The sequence below is a fragment of the Scomber japonicus genome, chromosome 20, assembly GCF_027409825.1.
Source record: "Scomber japonicus isolate fScoJap1 chromosome 20, fScoJap1.pri, whole genome shotgun sequence".
Lineage (NCBI taxonomy): Eukaryota > Metazoa > Chordata > Actinopteri > Scombriformes > Scombridae > Scomber > Scomber japonicus.
Window position 1 is genome coordinate 11,873,159 of NC_070597.1, and position 23,031 is coordinate 11,896,189.

General features: G+C 38.1%; 3 protein-coding genes across 4 annotated transcripts; 2 read left to right on the forward strand and 1 right to left on the reverse strand.

The window, feature by feature from the left end:
* Positions 1-12,974: 12,974 nt before the first annotated feature.
* On the reverse strand, positions 12,975-15,233 carry fbxl15 (F-box and leucine-rich repeat protein 15). Of its 2 annotated transcripts, none has more exons than XM_053341434.1 (5): positions 15,097-15,233; positions 14,601-14,760; positions 13,974-14,476; positions 13,618-13,844; positions 12,975-13,465 (listed from the first exon to the last, which is right to left on the reverse strand). In XM_053341434.1, the coding sequence occupies exons 1-4, from the start codon at positions 15,120-15,122 to the stop codon at positions 13,655-13,657; spliced, it is 879 nt and encodes a 292-aa protein (XP_053197409.1). In that variant the 5' UTR covers positions 15,123-15,233; the 3' UTR covers positions 12,975-13,465; positions 13,618-13,654. The 2 variants fall into 2 exon arrangements, with proteins under 2 accessions (XP_053197409.1, XP_053197408.1); XM_053341433.1 differs by having other exon boundaries at positions 14,601-14,763.
* A 1,359-nt stretch (positions 15,234-16,592) lies between these two features.
* gpx9 (glutathione peroxidase 9) lies at positions 16,593-18,377 on the forward strand. Its single transcript, XM_053341260.1, has 5 exons — positions 16,593-16,724; positions 16,852-16,945; positions 17,863-17,993; positions 18,081-18,211; positions 18,320-18,377. Exons 1-5 carry the CDS (start codon positions 16,593-16,595, stop codon positions 18,375-18,377), a joined length of 546 nt encoding a protein of 181 aa, XP_053197235.1.
* An 800-nt stretch (positions 18,378-19,177) lies between these two features.
* ndufb8 (NADH:ubiquinone oxidoreductase subunit B8) lies at positions 19,178-22,250 on the forward strand. The gene is made up of 5 exons (XM_053340872.1): positions 19,178-19,310; positions 19,549-19,675; positions 19,870-19,969; positions 20,554-20,709; positions 22,089-22,250. Exons 1-5 carry the CDS (start codon positions 19,178-19,180, stop codon positions 22,179-22,181), a joined length of 609 nt encoding a protein of 202 aa, XP_053196847.1. The 3' UTR covers positions 22,182-22,250.
* Positions 22,251-23,031: the final 781 nt, after the last annotated feature.

Here is a 23,031-nt window from a genome sequence, read left to right on the forward strand (position 1 = left end):
GAGGCTGTTAACTACCCCTCACCTCAAGACTCAAAGACTTTACTTACAGTGCTTAAACTGTACCACTGTGATTTCTGTGTCAGAGGATTTGTCACCTCTGCTGTGAGGTCTTCCTGCTTTTCAAAACACACAATGGGGGAAAAATGAAATCCTTGGAGGAGGATTTAGACACTTATATAACTCCCCAATTATAAAGTTTTTTTTCCCTCAAGAAGTCTCAGTGCCCTCCCTTCTGTTTATATGACTCACAAATATCTAATACTGAACTGTGTATAATGCCAGTATGCCCACATGACTGCAGAAAAGGCTCTTTCGCTTTCTGCCCGACTGAGTCAGGCATAATGGGAGGCTTGAAAAGCTGCAAGCTTAAACCAGCGCAGTCTTGACAAAGCCTTGGTGGCTTGCTGGGAGACTGTGCATCCTACGAAGTTGCCAAAAAACTAATTTTCAAGAGCACTCAGCATGGTCTTAAAGCTATCTAATGGAACTACACCCAGGCTGGACGTTAAATACCTCACTGCTGCATGGGCAATTTGCTGACAATGATGAAGGAAATGACTGCGTAGGCTACTATAACCATCATTAACAGTCAAGAGCAAAGAAAGTAACAAGCCAAATACTGTAAATGTCTATATTTCCAACACATCAGAATATTTATATCTGCCATTACGATTCAATGCCTGACAACACCAGCTTATCAGCTTTTTGTGTAATCATAAGAAAATGCATTCTTTCAACATATGAAATATTCAACAACCAAGAGGAGCAATCAATAATAAAAATGCACATCTAACTCTATTTGGCCAAATTTCTGCGGACATTGTTGAACATCTCACTTTCCTGGAGAAGCTTGCCACAATTTTCTCCCATTCAGCCAAAATCAGGCTCTGATGTTGAGTGGTAAGATGTCAGTCATACACTTACTTGCCTATACACAATATGTTTATGTTTGATTATCTCTCTATGTTAATCTGCTGTACTTGTTTAGCTGTATGTCTTCTGTTTGTCTATCCTTTAATATTTTTCACTGTATCTGAGTACCTTTGAGAGCTGTTAGAAACCGGAGTCTAATTCCTTGTGTGTTCAAACGTGGCCAATAAAGCTGATTTGAATTATTATCGTGTCTCACCCCTCTCTATACCAGCAGGCTTTTCTTCCAATCTTTGACTGCAGTCTTTGGGAACCACAATAAGTACCTTTGCCTTCAGACTTGTTGTCTTGTGTCTTGAATGCTGGTTTGAGTTCAACCGGGAACCTTGGTTGCATGTAGTTCAACATCAAGTAATCGCTCGGCTGTCGAATTTCAAATAACAGCATTTTAAAAACTGAATGTGCATTTCCACATACTTTTCTTCATATAGTGTACATTATCTTATATAGTATATCCTAATGGAAACACACGGGACAGTAAATACATCACTCATGCATGTCCGTTTTACTGACATCCGAACAGGTCGCTGTAAACAATTTCAAAATGTAAAACACAATGCAATTAACTGTGTCTGTTTTAATGAATGGAAAACCAAAACAATACAATCAACATCACCAGAAGCAATGAATCATAAACCTGCACATAACTGACACACATACTCGTTCTATATAGGCTAAGTTAGCAGTAAATCGGACTCATGTAAGAGCAGCTAGTACAAAGAATGCCTGGTATTTGCCTTTAGCCTTGTTCTCTTACAAGACATATTTTATGATAATACCACAACGACGCAGAGTCATCGAGAGGTCCCAGTCTTTTGTGACCCCCCTACCTGCTGGCCTCAAACCTCCCATTTGCCTCTACTTATATTTCAACCTGCCTTGATATACCTATTTACCTGTCTGTGGGTGGTCCGGCTGGTACTAAAACAAATTCCCTTCCCCCCACACTGGCAGATCCAGCCATATAGTACCTGTTTATCCGATTTCAGGAAAAGGCTAAAGCTGCCCTCTTGTTTTGCAGTTTACGTCTTCGGTATGAAAGAGGCAGAAAAGGATTGAGGGTGGGCACATGGGAGGAGGGGATCATTCAGCAAAAAGTCCCCCTGGCCAGGCCTCAGGACCACCTAACCTGTGGCTTCTATTCCTGACCCCGTAATGTGTGTGTGGGAGGGGGGATATTACCTTTTCGCCGACAGTGCTTCCCCATATTCCCTGACCCCACAGAGACATTACAGTGGGCAAATATAAAGCAGGGCTTCATGAAGCCTGAGCTTATCTGGGCTCTGAAAGTATGTGAGACATGCCTGGGAACAAAAGGCCGTCTCTCAGACTGGGAGCAGGCCAAGGGGATCTCTTTCAGCAGCCACAGATTGCCCTGTGTTTTCTTAATTGACAGACCCCGGCCACATTTGATAGAAATGACATGCAGCTGGCAGGGAGCCCCGGCCTTCCAGGTAGACCACCTTTCAGCAGGAAAATTGTCCTCAATCTAGTTCATAAAGAAGTTCGATGGAGGTCTCTCAGCCTGTGCCATGAACATATTGTGCTGTGGTGGATTACACCTGCATGGGAAAAGTTGACTCTCCAGAGTGTGTGGTCAGCTTATGGCCTCATATCTGCACTGATGGACATGGTGGTATTTTACACTAACTAGATAAATTATGAATCAACATCTATTAGTTCACATATTTAGTTGGTAGTAGGTTAAATATTAAATGAGTGAATGAAACACCCACATTTAACAGTAGATACTCAGTGCTGGGGTACAGTGAGTAGGTGAGGCTTCATAAACCTATATGTTCCCCTTTCCCAGTCTGAGGAAAGCATGTCCTCAGCTGGCCAGATTCAGTATTGCACCCTTTGTTTTTTGTTTTTTAATAGGCCTGTCAATCAAGCCTGAAAGATGGAGCTGTTCTTTAAAGCAAATTTAAGCAGAATTACAAAATTGCCTGCTTGTGTAATCTGTACTTAGAGTTCTGTAAATTAATGCATCAATGTATAATTTTGATTTTGGTTGTTAAACTTATGGGATTTTAATTGTTGGGAAGCGGCATTCATTGAGGCAACTACCTGAGTACAGGTAGCCACTTAGTGCATCTGTTGGTAATAAGTTGTTTTATTGACTTATTGTTGGTGAAACGTCAAAAGGACCAAACCCTGAAAACTGCACACCGAAGAAGGCAATGCTGAAACACTGGTGCATGTATGTTTTTCTTGTGCTTGTGTTCAATAAATAAAATAAAATAAAATAAAAGCAAAATGCGAACCCTTTTCGGACTTTTACAACTTAAAGGCTAAAATGTAATTTCCAATACAATTCAATGCTATTTTACTCAGAAAATTTGATTTCCTTATTTGATTGATGCTTTATTGTGGTTTGTTTTCCTGTGGTTACTTTGTATACAGGATGTGTGGTTGTATAAAAAAAATGTCTGACGGTAAATTCTCTTTGAATTCTCAATCTCAGTGAGACTGTCTACTTCTTCCAACTCACTAGTCAGAGATGGTTTGCAGTATAAACATTATAGTTTCAATTAAGAATTGAAACATGCTGATACAGAAAATCTATAGATAGATTAAGACAAAATTATTTTTCAAATCTGAGATACCTAATGGAAAAAATATGTAACACTGTTTGTTAAAGGGTTAAATGAAGATATTTTGTGCAAAATTATACAAGTAACCACTAAAAGATGGGCCGATCAAGAATCTAAAGACGTACTGTTTCATGCTCACGGTCTGCGGATACAGTCAGTAAAAAAGACACATCTTTGATTTTAGCAAATGCAAATGAATCCCACTGATGTGCCAGCAATGACAAACAACAACATAAACTGCCAAAATGCCTTTGTCACGGCACATATTGTCAAAATCTCTCGTGTACATTTAGATGCCGGGCATCCCAAAGGCCTGAACTCCACAGAGAATAAAAAGGGGCCATATGGCATCCATGTCTCCAGCCCCAGTGATCCACTCAGGCTGCTTTCCCATCCGGTGTAGGAGAAAGGATTTCAGGGTGCCAAACAGTGTTGGTCCCCTGTGGATATTAGTGGGCCATGGAAGATAAGAAACTAGCCATCCCAGACAGCCAGTTCCATCAGCAGCAGATAAGAGCAGAAAAGGCCTCCGTGCCTCCACCTGAACCTCCACAGATCCACTTCAGGGCTTAATGTGGTGTGACTATAATCTCACAGCATTCATCCAAAAACAGATTTTTGTTTTTCATTTATATTTTGATTAATTTATGTTTAAATTAGCACAAACATATTGTTTCATAATCAGTCTAACAGTAAGCAGATTGTTTAGTTGCAGATATGAAATAAAAGCTTCTCTCTTTGCCACATAAAGCCCCTCCATAAAACAAAAGTCTTTAATAATCATCCAGGCAAAGCAAATGATCATAGATGGAGGACATTTGCATATAATCATCATTTAATGAACAATAAAGTTTTTCCACCTCTTGGAAAAGTGAGTGTCTGTGTGCATTATTTTTAAAAGTTTGCTATTTTGTACCACACATCTGCATCATTGGTTAAGACATAGAATAATTTAACTCAACATTATGAACATGGGCGCCTGGTCTGGTATCATTGTCCTCTATCTGATGAAATCGGAGGGAGGGGGGGCAGTTTTATATACCAATAAAACTATTTGCTTTCAAAAACCCCTGAGTGGTGAAAAGGCTACTCCTTTACAGACATTAAGTATGTTGTTTCTACACAAAGAAGGGCTCATTTTAGCCCTAGAGTGGTTCAGATGCATAATTTTACCAATAAAATTAAATTCAAATTTATAGTATTGCACTATTGTGACAACAGATTTATGTTCTTGTCAAAAATAGACAACATATCACATGATTTACATGTGTTTCCTATGTGTTTTCTTAGCATAAAGAAATATATAAAGTACCACTAAGCTTATAATCTGATGAAGGTATAGATCAGTACTGAACAGAAACACTGAGCGGTAAAAACATTCACAACACACACACACGAACACACACACACACACACACACACAAAGTATTAATGCATGTATAAAACACATGACTTACACTCTCTTATCTAAATGCACCATGCACAAAATAGCATGGTAACACTTGTTATTCTACTTTTAGTATGAAGAAAGTCTAAACTCTAGTTATTTACAGCTTATTGCTCAATATAGGCTACAGCTCAGCTTAAAAACAAACAATGAAGAAATTGTCACAAGCAAGTAGCCAAACCTCTATACACACATTCACACTTCAAACAACATCAACAAGTTACTGAACAACCAACCACTAAATGAAAAACTGTATGAAACTCTGTGCACACGTCCAAACAGCTCATTGTAATTGTTCAACACCAGCTTCACTGCAACAAGTTAACTACCTAAAGCACTATATCATCTGTGCTGCGTTGTTGTTAAGGAGATACATTCACACAACAGTCACAGAAAGACATTTAACCATCAGAGAATAAATAGCAACCAAAGACATGGAGAATGAGAGAAGGTGCATCTGACTCACTGTATCTGGAGATGAAGTAAACTTGCTACTTGTTGACCACGTCACCGTATTCCCGCCACTGACTTTAAATAAATATCAAAGACTTGTCTCCACTTCCTGCCGCCATGCGAAAGTGCAGCCAAGCAGCCAAAGTATCTCCGTTCAGGGCCCGCCCACTTCACCTGAGGAGGTTTGAGAGCGGATATCACAGCTGTCAATCATGACGTCACTCCCCTTCTTATTAATTAAAAACATTGGCAATTTAAAATGACAGAAACCACCATTGCTACTTTGAATTTATAGTTTGGCTCATGCCCCATCTGCTAACATGGAGCAGGTAACAGTATCTAGTGTTCGATTAAAAAAAACAAGAACAAAAAAACAGGTAAGTTAAACCCTTATTTAGTAAAAAGGACATTTTAATTGCTTTACCAGCTAGAGTGGTATTGATTTGTAGACGCAGTTTGGAAACTAGCATTGAACCAATGTGATGTCAATACTGTATTCTGGTTTAGCGTGCAAGTACAATGCACTGATGTAAGATGTGATACGATATGATAAGATAGGATATTCCTTTATTTGTCCCAAAGTGGGGACATTTACAGTACTGCAGCAGCTAAGTGAACACTAAAAAATAGGGTTACTCTCCTTCACACACCTTGAGTGAAGGAGTCTGTTACTGAATGAGCTCTACAATGTCCCACATGGGGTGGGAGTCATTGTTTATCAAAGTTGACAGCTTGGCCATCATTTCCCACAACCTCCACCAGGTCAAGGGGGCATCCCAGGACAAACCTTTATTTATCAGTTTATCCAGTCTGCAGTGGAGATGCTGCTGCCCCAGCAGACCTCCCCATAAAAGATGGCTGATGCCACCACAAGGTCCTCAGAAATTCCCCCTGCACACTAAATGATGAATACTGTGTTGTAATGTATTTTTGAAATATAATTGATAATAAAATAAGATTACTGTATATTCAAGGAATGTCATCAAATGATTTATTAATTATGTTAACATACATAACTTTCCACTGAGCCTCTGTTCAGAATAATCTATCTAGTTTATTGCAAAGCATCTGATATTTACAGTATATTTGGAGGTTCCTGTCCCCACTAACAGCTCAACTAAGATAAGCTTTATATCTAGCCTCAGTTGTCAGAGCCTGAAATCAAAGGTTAAATTACTGTGTACTGTTACCTTGTGACATTTTGAAAGTAAAAATTAAAACACTGTTTACTGTAACCGTATATAAGTGCCAAATCTGACACTGTGAAGGACACTGGGGAGATTGTGTTTTGTTGTATGTGACTTATTGCCTTGTCTGTGAAGCGTAGTTTTCTGTGTCAGCTGTGGGCATCAGTATGAGCTTTAAACATTTCTTTTACTGAATGTTCACAAATAGCCCGGAAAATATGTCTTGTGTCAAATGTACAAGTGTTAGTGTGCAAACAGACAGCTGCAACTGAGAAAATTACACGTCAGCAAAAACTGTTGAAAACACCTGATTATGAAATGCTTTTTGGAAGCAGCTACACACTACTCCTTAATCTTGTGTGATCTGAAACTTTATACACCAAGGACTCTGACTCTTAACTACTCTGAAGGGGACAAAGATATGAAAACTGATCATCTGAAAACTAGTGAATAAATCATGAAACAATGGATTACACAGAGGAAATATCAGCACTGAGATTATGCAACTAATCATCAATTTGGGACCAAAAACCACACTGGAAACATAGTTTTATTCTCACATTTCAGGCCTGAACTCAATGAACAAACCCAGCTCTCACTGCTAACACACTGACATGGTCCAGATTATTTTCCGATTGGGGATTCACACCCAGATAAAACTCTTCTTGTGCCCAGCACTGCCTGATGGAGCGCCTCTCTCTCTCTGGTATTGTGCCAGGCAGATCCTTTTCCCAGCTGGCTTTCTACACAGGGAACTTTTTTTTCCTTCCTAGAGGCCCAGTAAAGGCAGAGTGGGGAATTTTTGGGGGAAAAGATGGGTCACCACTTCCCTCCCCTGCCCTACAGATGCTGGTCGGTTAATGAAGTAACAACAAATTGGGCCGCGGGCTAATTTGGAGTGGCGTTTCCTGGCCCCTCTTGGCCCATAGAGATGTGTTTCATTTTCTCTTATCAGTGACTCAGTCATGTGGATTTACGCATGGACGCCTCTGTCTCCCCTGATCGCTGTGCTAATGGAAACTTCGTTAATGTCATTAATCTACAGGCCGAGACATGTACTAAACACATATTTTGCTGTTTGTGCTCCATTTGTGAAATAATGCTGAGAGCTGCTTTTACATCAGACTTTCTAGACAGTGAAGCAACAAAGCAGAAAAGAGACACAGTAGACAACTATTGTCAGATACTTTTGGTCTGCATTTTTTGAAGTGTTCAGGTGATATTAATCCTCTTGTGGCTTCAAACATATAGACTATATCCCATCCCAAGTTATTATATTCACCACACCCCACAAACTGTCCACTGTTGTCTCTCTTTGTCTTGAATCAGATCCTTACCTCCCTACAAAGTAAACGATGAGACGGCCTCTAGCATCTTTCAGTGTCCGCTAAGCGTAACAAGATGTGATCTGTGATTACGGCAGAATGCTGAACTCTGATCTCTGCTGGCTGGAGGACACAAGTTCAACACAGTTAGTAACAATTTAGCAGCCCAGCTTAGTCAGAGGGCAAAATGATCCTGCCAGGCTGAATCCTCATCATGCTTATTGTTGTAAATTGGGATGTTTATATTGCAGGTAAATTGAGCGTATCTATAAAACTTGGCCTCTGGGTACTAAAAGTCGGGCAGGAGGCTTGAGGTCAAAGTGGAGGACTGGCAGGAAGGAGGTCAATAACAGGACTACAGGCTAAGGAAGTATAGGAATGCACTTGCTTTTAAAGGACAAACAGAGTCATTATTGGTCAAGGTTATAAAATGAAACATCATCACAGTCATCTTAATGCATTTTAGAAGTTAAGCAGCAACTACCATGGCTTGAGGCTGAAGCCAGTGCAAAAAGTGTAACACCCTCAATGGCTGCTACTAGATGCTGGGAAAAAAAAATTGGCTCCTGTTGACTCCCATTCAAAAGGCATCAACAAGTCATTATAGTCCCACTTGCTACATTCAGAGCCCTCTAATAAGTGTGCTATTGGTCATTTTTGGGAATTATTTATAACATTTGAAGACTTATCATAGCTTTGATATCTGCTGTGTGGACATTGATAGACAGCTGTGATTGAAAATTGGCTCACTTACTGCTCTCTTCGGCTCCGGGACTCACACTGAGTCCAACTTTCTGAGCTTCTCTACATCTCTAAATTCTTTGTATGAAATGTCAAAACTATAAAATATTTGCCACAATTCATAATTTTGTTCCATAAAATAGTAAAACTTGCTGCTGTTGCTGTTGAACTGGACCAACACATTCTCCACCCAAGCAGTGAGTAGTTGTGAGTCAGACTGGTCGTGATGCTTTATTCACTCAAAGCAAATGAGGAAAAATGTCTTAATGAGTAGATAAACTATGTGAGTAGTAACCAGAGCTAGCTCACCATGTGTTTCCTGTCCAGTCTAGGGTTACAAGCAGAGTAATTAAAGAGATGCTAATGGGTCTGACAGTTATGAGTCTGAGGAAAGCTTCAAATGTCACTTCAATTAGATGGCACCTAGAAGATGTTTGGGGTGGCATCGTCACTCACGCCCCCCAGAGGCTGAAATCACAACTCCGCTTGGTCTGTCTCTCCACATAATAGGTGTTTTTCATTTAATCCTGACATCCATGACATACTGTACCAACACTCACGAGTTTGTCTTTCACAACCTTCAAAATCTCTCTAAACTGAGCCCCTTGCTGTTAAGTTTGACTGATTCTAAACATGCATGTTTATTCATGCTGATTTTAAAATCCAACATTATTTCTTGCTTGGTTGATCGACATTTTGATGGCCATGCTCACAAAGCCACTTTAATGTTGTCATTAGTTATGCTTCTCTGGTGGCCAAAAGATGGATCCTTAAGTCCCAGTTTCCAATAAGGTCGTATATGAATGGTTGGAGCAGATAAACTACATCAAATAAATGAAAGAAAGACTCATTCACTGATGGAAGACGGGAGGAAAAGTCTGTTAATTAAAAATATGAAAATGAACAAAATCTCTGACACAGTTTTTGGCCCATCTCTGTACAGCTGCAGTAATTCTCTCTCTTCCTTATACGAACATCATTTACTTAACAGGAAGCTGAAAAGTAACCAGTTTGATTATTTCTTCCTTAGCAGGATCTTAGTTTACACATAGTTAAGATTAAATTAATATTTTGCATTCATATAAATAATTAAAACTATTTTGATAATTACTTACTTTATTATTCAGTTGGTTAATGATACATTAAAATTGCTCCCATGCATTGTAATTGTATTTCTCTTGGTTTTCTAAACTAAAGTATTATCTTTTTTACAGGTTGTCTGACATTCATGCTTCAGGACAGAAGACAAATGGTAGTTTACAGTTTAACAGCTACTTAAAAGCAGAAAAACACTTAAGAAACATTATATTGTCACAAGGTTAATGGAAAAAATGTTGTTTACTGAAAGTGGTCTGAGAGCATAAAATGAGTGACACTGAAACAAAAGGACATATTTATTTATTTTACATTTTTACTTACTTTTACTATTTATTTGCCTTCGATTACGTATGGCGTATTGATGTATTTCACTGAGATATTTTCCTTTTTCCTCCCTCCTTATAAGACATACAATTTGTATTATGTGTACATGCTGCTACAGGTGGAAGGGTGGATGTGTGTGTTCTTCATCCTTCCTGCCGTCACAGTATTGCTTTTCAGTATATGTCTTTTTGTTTTGTTGCACAGTGTTGTATTTCCTGACAAAAAAAGGCTTTGTACCGTGGATGTGTTATCTGATTGTGTTGACAACCTTCAATGGGATAAAGGAAAAAAAAAGATTGAGAAAGAAAGAAACTGCAAATGGCAAACAGTAAATGTGTCCCCTGCAGATGAGTTTTGAGGAAACTTATGACAACATTTTTGTCATTTTAATCCACCTCAAAAAACAAGAGGATCAATCAGAATCTCCTCCTATACTTGTGTGTTTATAGTAACAACAAGCATGTCATACTTGCCATTTCTGTCAAGGAACAAATATACCTTATCAGAGCTCAAATCCAAACACCAAAGAAAAGAGAGACTTCGAAAAGAATATGACAGCCTTAATTGGACTTTTGTCACTGCAGACATTTTGACATGTCACGCTGGAAAAAGCACAGGTGTAAATAGTAAAATTAATTAAGGCTCCATTTCCATTTAGCTGCCTCCTTCTTTGGACAGTAGCTTAAAACTGAGCCACCGTCCTGCATGTTGTTAGTAACATTAGTGATTTTCTTGTTATAACAAGTCAAAATGTCTGCCGTGAAAAAGGCCTTTACTCTTTTTTTTTGTCCTTTTTAAGGATGATGGTCTGTTTTGTTAGTGAACCAGCTGTCACAGCACATATGAATGAAACTGATGAGCCTCGAAACAACATAAGCAGACTTTGAAAGCAGCCAGAGATTAAAATTAGATTTATTCTTAGTTTTAAGAAGTACAGTATATTGCATGCTGCCAGAGGCCAAAACTGCATACTGAATAACCAACTCATTGTTGTGCCTTGGTATGAAATGATCAGTTGCTATTGATCAATAATTTAGAAAAGTGCCAGATTATTGACAGGAAGACAAAATATGTGAGGCCGGCTATGTTTGAGAAATCCCCCCATACACTCAATCACTGGAACAGAAATTGCTCCGTGGTATATAATAACACGGCGATGTTTCTTTCCCCCCCTGCAGATCAATGCTAATTGAGGTCCTACATGATGAATGTAGTCTGAAACGTTTTTAACCCACTGACTGCCTAGCAACAACACAACACGGACAGGCCTCTGTTGGGTTCCTGCTTAACACTGAGGATGTTTTTTTTTCCACTGGTTGTTATAGTTGCAGAAGTTATGTTTTTACTTCAGTAAATATTCTGCTGTAAATTAAAATTCCCTTTCTGATACAAAAGTGTGTTATCTATTTTGTAACATTTGTAATTTTGAGGGTAAAAACTGTATGATGTCACCCAGACTTTTGTGTATCTTTGTTTGTAGAGTTGTTAAAATAAAAATATAAGTTGGTTAAATAAGGACGTCTACTCCACACATATGGCACATCAGTTTCTACATGAATTGAAATTTCAAGATTTTCTTTATAACTAATGACACTGTGTTGTCTCCTTGGAGGCATGGCGGTACAATATGATGATCAACACAGCTAACAGAAGGATGCTGGTCGATCCCTGAAGCCCTCCAAACACAACTCTCTGCTGGTGCAAATTCGGCTTGTGGACAGCACGCAGCAGATGGGCTAAACCATGCCATCAAGTGGAAAATAGACCTGTTGTGTTGTCACAGAGACAAGTTACAATATAGTCTGCCAATCGTACCACAAGAGGAAAGTATAAGAGGGATTTTTTTAGCACATAGCTGTGGCATCGAGAGGAAGCATTAATTCTTAGGGTGCATTCACTGCATCAAGTATTAACAAGATCATAACATTGTTTTTTCCCCACAATCTGCCTAAGAAGTCAAACATTTTCTCTTAAGTATAGAGAAAGAGAGTCTTGACCTTCTTCTTGAGCATAGATCCTGCATCTTTCACATTAAATATCACTATATGGTTCCAACATGTGCTGTAGTTTAGATGTCATGCAGCCTCTCAAACAACAGAATAACCAATATCCTGACTCATTGCTGCCACCTTGTGTCAGATTAAGTCACCTCATCTCAGAACACACCAGCACAATGCCTCGACAAAGGCCTGCCATGTTTGACAATCAAAGTACTAATACGAATGTTTAAACACAACTTTTTATTGAAAGAGAAGCAATCTGTGGACTGGGATGAAAAAAAGTGGATGAAGGTCATTCACCCAAAATCATGTTGCGGATACTTGAGTTGTTGTTTTTCTGTCTTTGACTTCTATATTCAGCACTGAAGACTGAATACATTACAAGTATCCCAAATATCCTTCCATGCAATTGTATGCTTCTTTATTGAGTAATAGTATAGCCATGGCACTAGACAATTGAATATTTTTAATATAATTCATTTACTGCATTACTGGGAAACAGCATCTACACACACATACTTTTGAAAGACGTAATGAGAAAGACTCAAAGAAATCATATACTTATTTCAAAGACTAGGCTATACAAGAATGCATTTAGTAACAATATGGACTGGGGGTTGCTTCACTCATGTCACAAAAATGTAATTTTCTAATTAACCCTAGTAGTAACTAGGTGTAGTTTTTGTGTAATAAGAGAAAAAACATTTTTAATGACAGTGAGGCCTGAGGATAATCCTGAGGATACTGTTTCTAGAAGACACGCAATCAACAGCACAAACAAAACTGCATTCACCTTTATTGTATTGCTGTTGCAGCTGAAGTCTCAGTAGTAGTGGAGACAATAAAACATATACAAATAAAACAGAATAAGTGACAGAATATTGAGGTTGGCACATACATGCAAAATAAAATGTTTAATTAAACTCAAACATGTTTTAATGTTTCTAAATGAAACATAAAATAACAGATTCTTACAATGTCCTATACACAAAGGACTGTTTAAAAATAAACAAAAACAAAACAAATCAAAATATGCTGTACTAAGAGTTGCCTTTTGAAAAAGTCACATTACAAACACTGAAAGATTAAGAAAAGGTTCAGTGATATGAACATGACACAGCAGTTCTTAAAAGTACATGGCTTTCTTCAGTCATATGCAAGAGAGGAGAATTGTTTTCAGTTTTTTCTTAAATAAGCATCTTTGATCACATTCCAGTGAGGTTTTTTTTTTGTCCACATTATTCTGCCACACAAACATAAGTGCAACACATCCATGTCTTCTTGGATTGTCTTCACATTTCTTCGAAGAATCGACATGTCCAAGTGAGGCAGCTGACACTGATGGCCTCTGTTGTGAAGACACCTGTAACACAGGAAGTTAAATGTTGATTACAAATGATCAGTTGTCACTGAAAATAGACAAATGGTTGACATGAGGCCCTGTCTGGATTTCTCACTTTTGAACATAAATATGTCAGAAGCTCACACAGTAGATGTACTACTGATAACACCTACCTGTGTGTACTTGTTGGACAGACTGATGGCCCTTTAGCTATATTTGGAGATTGATAAAGGGAGCAAACCCCAGCACATCCTGAAGAAGTACCAGCGCCCTCTGTAAAGGTGGCTCAACATCAATCACAACGTTGCGTTTCCGTAGAGGATCGAGGCTTGATTCTGTCACATTGTGACAGTGATTCACCTTCAGGGACTGCAACTTTGGGCAGTACTCTGCGAGCGTCCTGTGAGCACAGCATGCAAAAATCTTACAGATGGGTGCTCAAGTATGGTAAAACATGTCAAAGTGTGGGTAGAGTGGCAAAAAGTTAGCTGGATTACACTAGAGAAAAAGACATGATATGATGATATACCTGATGGACTGGTTCCTGACCCGCAGGCAACCTGTCAGGTCCAGCTGCTCCAAGCCCCTGCAGTTCTTGGCCACCTCCTCCACTGACTCATCAGTGACATTGGCATTGACTGCCAAAGATAGGGACGTCAACTTCAAACACTTCTTGGCCAGGTAGCAGATGGCGTCGTCCTTGAGCTGGCGGCAGGCGGTGAGGTCGATGGACTGCAGCCCCCCACAGTGGTCAGCCAGGCTGCGCAGGGACAGGCTGTCCACCCATTCGCAGTGTGCCAGGCCAAGGTGCTGGAGGTGCGTGCAACTCAAGGACACGGCCACAAGGGAGTGGCGAGTGAGACAAGCACACCCATTCATGTCCACTCTCAGCAGGTGCTGGTTCTGTCCGATAACTGGCAGCAGCTCCTTGTCCGTCACCCAGGTTGAACAGTTCTGAAGTGACAGACTCTGGAGAACTTTGTTGTCCTTTAACATCGAGCAAAACGCTTCCTTGGGGATGCATGGTCCAACCTGTGCATATCACAACAGAGCAGAGAACAGACTTGTTTTTATTCATGCACTGCAACGTAAATGTCTCTGCATATATATTTAAAGGCTGGAAAACATAAAACAACAACAACTCATCAGGACTTACCGGGGACAAATTAAAAGTCCTGCAGTTCGCTAGATACACCTGGATGAGGCTGTGGAACTGCTTACTCACCCTCTGCAAGCTGACAATGTGTTGCAGTGGCAAATGGCATAAAATGTGAGGAATTAATACATCCTCCCAGGGCAAATCCAAAAGATGACATCTGCTGGAGAAACACAAACCTTGTTTTACAGCCTGAACTTTGAAACTGCCTCCACAGCACTTCCACGGTAGCACAGTATAACAGTCCTACACTTTATCTAATGAGTAGTAACAGTGGCAGCAACATTACATTAGTAATAGTGAATGTCATGTCAGGCTTGTCGCGATAACTGGCTATGTACTTAAACCGAAGTCAGTTTCCATAAATAAACGGGAGCTTTATTTCTCAATGCCTTGGTTGTTGTTGCTAGCTGAGTAACATAGCTAACGTTAGCTCGCTGAAAGCCGCTCCAGCTGCTTTTAAGATACAAAATTCAGTATTTTAAGACACACTTACGTTCCCATTTTCACCTCTTCATCCATTCTGACTTGGCTATGTTATGCACAGTTTTTCAGGACGTATTGTTTTCCACAAAGATGCCAAAGCAGCATATTTCCCTTCATCATTTTGCAAACGATAGAAGAATAACCAAGCCCAATGCTGCCTTCGCTTACTGTCGGATGAATGTATGTTCAATTAAGATGGGGTGGCACATAAAGTATTAAACAATGCTGAATTAGACAACATATGGAAATTGAATCAGTGACGAGCAGTAATGATCACTGTGATGCAGATATTAACTCTTGTTATACATTGTAAACCATTCCCTACTTGTTCTATTAGTAAAGCACATTTTACCTAACTAAAATAATAACTATCACCACCTTGTGAATAAACAAAGAATTTATTGTCGTTTGAAAACAAAAGTATGTCTATATGAATATCGGAGACGTCGTATTTTGGGATATTTAGGTCTACTGTAAAGCTAGATGTAAGCGTTTACGAGGCACAAGTGAACGCAGCAGTTTTAACCTTCCGGGTTCACGTCAAAGATTATAAGGCACATACATTTAAGGCACTATGATCTTTATGTATGTATTTATTTATTTATTTACTTACTGACTGACTGACTGTCTGACTGACTGACTGACTGACTGACTGACTGACTGACTTACTGACTTACTTATTTTGTGCAGTTCCCTCATTACTATTTTTAAATATAGCCTATTATATGATTTAAATGTTGTGCCTGTAATTTCTTTCTATATCCTTTTTGAAATTGTTTAACTGTTTTTTTTTGGTGATGATTTTCCTATATGTGTGTATTATTTGTTTGTATTATGTATTTCAATATTTGGCCAATAAAGGTGAAGGGGGAAAAAACATATTGGTTTTATAATAACTCTTTCAAATGTTTTTAGACCCCCCTAAACTTTATAATTATACATTTGCCAGAATTAGTTGGTTTCCTGTTTTTCATCTATTGTGCACAAAATAATGTCATCAGTCTCAGCTTACAACAAACTAACTAGTTACAAAGTGACTTGTATATAGGTCTAATCAGTAAATAATTAAAATAATAGGCCACACTGTTTAGTTACAGTACAGAATAAAACACTGTGCACAATTGGGGAAGTAAGAGTAAAAAATCCTGTATTTTATCTACTGAAGTTCTCATCTTAAAGTTAGACTTCTTTTTGTAACTGTCAGTAGTAAAGAGGGAAAGAAGCTGCCAAATGAGTGTGTTCTTCAGACCCATACATGTTCATTTTGTTTATTTAATTTCTCTTCCAATTAGCTGTCACTGTAGCAGCCACGCTTCATGTTACATGTGTTGAACAAATGATGATCCTGCCAGCTCACCTCTGCCCAATAGAACAATGAAGCCAGTCATGCTGAACAATTGCTGACCCATGAGTTATGTTTCAGGGAATGAGACAAGCCAACAGGATAGCTGAGTGAATACTCACTCTTGACCGACTACAATCCCATATACAAGGTAGAGTCCCAGCATGGCTAATAATTCTATATTTGATTTCTCTGCTGAGAATCTGGATGGACAGCTGGTTCCGCTCAGTACCTTCAGGGGCAAGGTGCTTCTGATCGTCAACGTTGCCACCTTCTGAGGGTCAACAATAGAGGAGGTATATTCTGCAGGAGCACTGACTGATTACAGTCAGATAACATTATCTCATAACACATAACCGGTGTAGTCATTTATTGTATTAGAGGAATTTGATTTTGTGCTCTTTTCCCTCACTCACTCCTTAGTACCACCGACTGAATGCACTGATGGAAATGTTTGGTGACCTCAACTTCACCGTCCTCGGATTCTCCTGTAACCAATTTGGTCTTCAGGCACCTGGTAGGTACACTTTTTGTAATTTGACAGAGATGGCAAATAATTATTAAATGGACAATGATGAAAGTAGTAATCAGATTTTTTATAATAGTACAATCACACTGTACAAATCCTCTATTATACATAAAGGTTCTCTGTTTGAAATGTTTCTTAAGTGCCGAATTATATGAAACTAAATTAAAGGACCAGTGTGTAAGAGTTAGTGACATCTAGCTGTAAGGTTGCAGATTGCAACCCAATTAATACCCCTCCTCCACCCTCCCCTTCAATGAGTGTAGGAGAACCTATAGTGGCCGCAAAACTCACAAAAAAACACAAAAGGTTCTTTCTAGAACCAGTGTGTCCATAGAAACATGGCAGTGCATCATTCCAAGGTAATGAAAATACAACCATTCTTCTTTTTAGGTGATTACACACTAATTAAACATACTTATGAATATAATATTCCATTTCTTCCAAGTCCACAAGATGCCACTAAATTCTACACACTGCACCTATAAAGTATAGTAAAAGTATTCATATACAAAATTCTCATTGTCAGTGTTTTATGAATACATTATTGTATTTTTACTATTGATGCATTAACATGTGAGCAGTATTCTAATTGTGTAGTTAGTCCAAGTGAAGCTAATCTCATTATATCCACATTCATATGAAAGGTAAATGTAGTGGAGTAACAAGTAAAATATGTCCCACTGACACGTAATGGAGTAGAAATGTGAAGTACTATAAAACAGAAATACTAAAGTAGACTACAAATATGTCAAAAAGCACAATACGTTTGTGAATGTGCTTAGTGTAAATCCACTACTGCTATTTTAAAAAACTAAGACAAAGTTCTGAATACACACATTATGATTTTCATGATGCATAAGTTGGAAATACATCATGAGCAACTCTTTTTACTTCTATTTTCACAGAGCTGAATCATGAAACCTTAAATATTCTGAAGTATGTCAGACCTGGTTCAGGGTTCGTGCCAAAGTTTCCTGTCTTTAGTAAGGTTGAGGTGAATGGATTAAATGAAGAGCGGCTTTTCACCTATCTAAAGGTAACCTGCTTTGTATATAGGATTGAAATATACATAAATGATTAATGAATGAATCACTCATACTGATACTGTCATTACTCATCACAGGAATCTTTGCCATTTGTGAACCCTGTTATTGGAGATTTAAAGAAATTCTACTGGTCCCCAATTAAGGTTAATGATATTCGGTGGAATTTTGAGAAGTTCCTAATTGCTGCAAATGGCATGCCCTTCAAAAGGTAAAATCATACACAATAGACTTCATACTATAAACCTCAAAAGACCTACATTAGGTCTAACATAGATGTAGCTATTACAGTAGGTCTAATGTTTCATTTGTGCTGCAGGTATGACCTTCACTGTCCCATTGAGAAAGTGGAGAAGGACATTGCAGACCTTCTCTGATGGACTTTCTTTAATTTATCACCGGTGGCAGAGTGATGATCGCCCAGTAAATGCACATGTGCCCCTGAGCTGGATCTGATGGGAAGTGGAACAGGACTCAGAGCTTCAGTGCATTCACTCTGAGAACAAGTTCCCTTCAGCCACTGGAGGTGTTTTCATGTCACATCGCACTTTTCTCTGATATGATAAAATAAATATGAATTAAAATGTTATAAAACAAATCATCATGGAGTTATAATTTCTTTTGTTTTCACTCTTGATATTACTGTTATTAATAGATTCATACTAATTGGTGAGTGGGCTGTAGAACTGCAACGATTAATTGATTAATCCATTAGTTAGTAACTAGGTAACTATTTTGATAATCAAATAATAGTTATAGTTATATACTGATAATAATGATAGTAATTTTTCAAGTATAAACGACAAAAACCTGATGGTTACAGCTTTTTAAATGTAAAGATGAGCTGTTTTTACTTTATATATATGACAGCTAACTGAATATCCTTAACGTGTAACATTTTGCACTGTTAGTAAGACAAAACAAACAATCTGAAGACCTCACTTTTGCCTCTGAGAAATAGGAAACGATTAATCAGAACGGTCAGCATGGTCAGCAGTCACTACTACAACTTTAATGCAGACATATTGTATACTTTAGACTAATTTAGGCATGTCTTTATTTAATGGGGCTATTTGGTGTGCATTTTAGTACAGTTTTTTTATTTTGTTCAAACACAATTGTATGATTAGTTTTACGTATTTGGCCCTTATGTCAACCCATACTTCCAACCTCGCGCATGCGTACTTTTGTTTCGGTCAGTCAGCAGCAGCCAGTAAACATGGCTGGTGTTGGTTTCCGACGGTGGGCCCAAGCCCTCTCTACAGCCAAAAGGTCTGGCTTTCCAGCACTTCTGTCGGGAAGTAGAGCAGGTCAGTTATGTTATAACACTTTATAAAACTGTGTGATGAATCTCTTTGAAAATACATGTCAGATTTTAAAGTTTGAAGCCCCCGAACTGACATAACCTTGACATGCTAACGTTAGCTAAGTGGCTACCGCTGTTCTGAATGAGGGTAAAGGCAGGCTGAATAACATTTGTTGTTTCTCTCTGAAATTCTTTCTCTATGTGACCTGTTTTATTCGCATGTTCATGTATTGTTGTTTCAGCCTCTGCTTCGTCAAAGGGTAGCTTACCTGGTCCATATCCGAATACTCCTGAGGAGAGGGCAGCTGCTGCAAAGAAGTACAACATAAGGCTGGAGGACTATGAACCATATCCAGACAAAGGCGAGGGGTGAGAGTTATTATGAATGAATCTGACATTCGTAGTAGTTTAAACTGCATGTAATTTCTTTGTGGAGCGGAAAAGTATAGCATCCTCATGTTTGTGTTTACCAGATGCACATAGACTATTTTCTGAGACATCATCACCAGCAGCAGATAAGTATTTACATAGATGACAAATGCCATCATTGTGTGTTTTTGTAGCTACGGTGATTATCCAAAGCTTCCTGAAAGATCTCAGCAGGAGAGGGACCCCTGGTACCAATGGGACCACCCTGACCTGAGGAGGAACTGGGGCGAGCCGGTAAGATAATACTGATATTATATGCAACTGGATTATGTTAAATAAGTCACAGATAGATATACATTAGGGCGCATTTAGAAATAGTGTACCATTACATAGTTTGTCCATCACCAAGCAGTGACAAGTACATTTTTAATCTGTAAAATAGTTCCATTAATCTTGGTCCCTATTAATAAAGTAATATGTGTTTATATCAAATATTTTAGATTTCTCATCCTTTGATGTAAGCCTAAAAAATCTAAAATCCTAAATTTTAGTTATCTATCTTTCTTCAGGTCATTCAAAGATCATTTGCACATTGTTTCCTACACAATTGATAGTGTTTTAATGCTGCAGTAAAGACACATGAAACACAATGCCGACATAACATTGTGTAATCTCTGATAAAAATCATACATGCATAATTGTGTCTAGAAGGACCTTTGTTGCTTTATTTTTTAAGTGCATCATTTTATTCCTCTTTAAAGGATGTCTTATGTAGATAGTGTTCAGATCAGCTTATTTGCAGTTATTTCTGTACAATCACCAGTTGACGAAGAATAAATCGTTCTTATAGTTTGGGATTGCTCTCTGTCTGTTTTTAGATGCACTGGCATTTTGACATGTACATCAGGAACCGTGTGGATACATCTCCCAGCCCCGTGCCCTGGTCCTCGATGTGTAAACAACTGTTCGGTTTCATCGGGTTCATGTTGTTTATGTTCTACGTTGGGGAGGTATTCCCAGCTTACCAACCTGTTGTAAGTACAGACCGAGGCCTGAAGTTATGGTTCATGTTATAAAGTACTTTTCCAAGTGTGTGAAATGGCTTGGTCATCATAATTGTTTAAAAAAACTCTGTGGTTTGGGAAATTATTATCATGATTATTTTTTAATTAATTCTAATAACTCCTACACTTGCCACAGGTTCAGGACCAGAAACATTACAAACTCCCCAAATGATTAATGACTCTCTGTGTGCAGTGGTTATACTGCGCTGAACTGTGCCTTAGATGCACATACATACACTGTGTGTGTGGTGAATCCCATGAAGACTAGTCAATGCTTATGCTTGTGATAGTGGGGGAGAAAGGAAGATGTATATATCGTGTTAGTTGTTCCTCACCAACAGAATTGTCATCCCTGAAAGTCCAAGTAATATGGTTAGGTGGAGTAACTCAAATTTCTTTCCTGACTCTCCTGACTGATATATATGAAATTAAAAAAAAGTGTAACTTCCAATAGGTACATATGGAAATACTGCATGAAACTAATTGATTACATTTTTAAAGGTTCGCAGTTCTACTAACAAGCTGTGTAATTATGCCTGTTGGGATAAAGTAACAGTGTTATGTTGTCATATTTTGAATAAGCTTGGGTTGACAGCTGTACCCATTATCCAAAATGTTTTTAAGGAAAATATAATTAGACTTTTCTTCTCAAGCACTGCAGATATTTCAGTAGAATTAGCAAGTCATCTAGACATCTTTGAGTGTTTTAACTCATTACCTGTATATTACTTTGAATCTGAAACAAAATTTCAAACCTAACTTTGTTTAGTTGTCTGACTAACTTGTAAACTTAATTTGAGACACTTACTTTATTAAGCTGTCTGTGAGAGACAGTCAATTAACAAATTGATATTCTCAGTTTAATGGGCATATTTTTTAAAAAAATGCCTTTTCTTGTAAGCTATATATGACATGAATGCACATTTGTGAGTGATGATGTGATTTCAGATCTTTTCGTAAATCCTCACAAAATAGTTATTACGGTGTTAGGTGTCACTCAGCTTTAGAGAGATGGCCAAGTAGACATATATATGATTTACAACCAATATAACCATTTATAACTCATAACAATGTATTCAACAATGGACCCTGTTCATTGTATTTTGCAGTTTTCTGGCTGTCCCGTTGGTTTTGCAATCACTTAATGTCACTGTTTCCACATGAATGCTTTTAATCATTTCAAATACATTATGAGCAAGACTGTTAAGATAAAAAGGGAGTTCCATTAAGGTATATTCTTAGCAGTTTTTGGATGTTTTAGTACATATCTGTTTAGTACTGTGCCACCTGTACAGAAAATGTTTTGGATAACATGCACATTTTGATCAAAGCCTTTGTTTCTGTCCCAGGCACCGAAACAGTATCCCTACAACAACCTGTACTTGGAGAAAGGCGGAGATCCTGAGAAACAGCCTGAGGAAGTCAAGAATTATGAAATCTAAAGACTTCAACCTGATTCTACTTGTGTACATATATTTCTGTCAAGAATAAAGACTTAATGTTAACAGTTACCTCTGTGTTGCTGTTTTTTGTGTTGAATGAAAATGAACCTGCTAGAGGTTTTTGTTTTTTACATTAATTGGCGTTAAAGGACGGTCACAGTTTTTCAAGTCTGTCTTGAAACAACATATGAACACTGACAGATGTTTCCTCTTTAAATCCCCTTCAAATGTGCTTTCAATATATATGATGGGGTGGCCAAAATTCACTGAGTCCACACAGTCATTTGTGAAGAATTATCAACTGTCAAGGTTTTTGAAACATTTTTTTAAGTTTATGCAAAGCTTCAGCAGTCTTTTTATTTTAGCATCAAATTCAGTCAAATTATTGTAACAACACACCCAAAGTGGATGGAGTATCTACAAATCAGTCCAGTTTCCCTTGATTCAGTCTGTCCTCAATGACTGAAAATCTTCACAGACACATTATTCAGATTCAGCTTCGGATTACTTGATTCATCCCAGAGGGCAATTCAGTTTTTACATTCTACCCAGACGCTATAAATATAATAATAATAATTAATATTCTAAATATCTGGCTCAATATGACCTTTAATGAATGATCATACCAGCCATGCGAGAAAGTAAAAACAGTATATAAAACAACTATTTTGGTTAAGAAAAAATAAAATGTACAACAAAAAGAGGGACTTTGGCACTAAAAGACTGCAGTATTAAAAGATATCTACTTGATTTGTCTCATTTGGACAACTAGAGCTTCAGATTACTTTCAGACAAACTTTTAAATACATTTTTGCACAGAAGGAGGCTTATGGACCTAACCCCTCCCAAC

Bases quoted from the DNA above. Each gene is read 5' to 3' on its own strand.
- fbxl15 (XM_053341433.1), bottom strand. From the start codon at position 15,122: ATGGATGAAGAGGTGAAAATGGGAAC. The intron at 14,477-14,600 runs GTAAGTCCTGAT...TGATATGCACAG, and splicing joins GGACTTTTAATTTGTCCCCG to GTTGGACCATGCATCCCCAA. The intron at 13,845-13,973 runs GTATATCATCAT...CTGTGCTCACAG, and splicing joins GTCAGGAACCAGTCCATCAG to GACGCTCGCAGAGTACTGCC.
- ndufb8 (XM_053340872.1), top strand. From the start codon at position 19,178: ATGCGTACTTTTGTTTCGGTCAGTCAGCAGCAGCCAGTAAACATGGCT. The intron at 19,676-19,869 runs GTGAGAGTTATT...GTGTTTTTGTAG, and splicing joins TATCCAGACAAAGGCGAGGG to CTACGGTGATTATCCAAAGC. The intron at 20,710-22,088 runs GTAAGTACAGAC...TTTCTGTCCCAG, and splicing joins TCCCAGCTTACCAACCTGTT to GCACCGAAACAGTATCCCTA.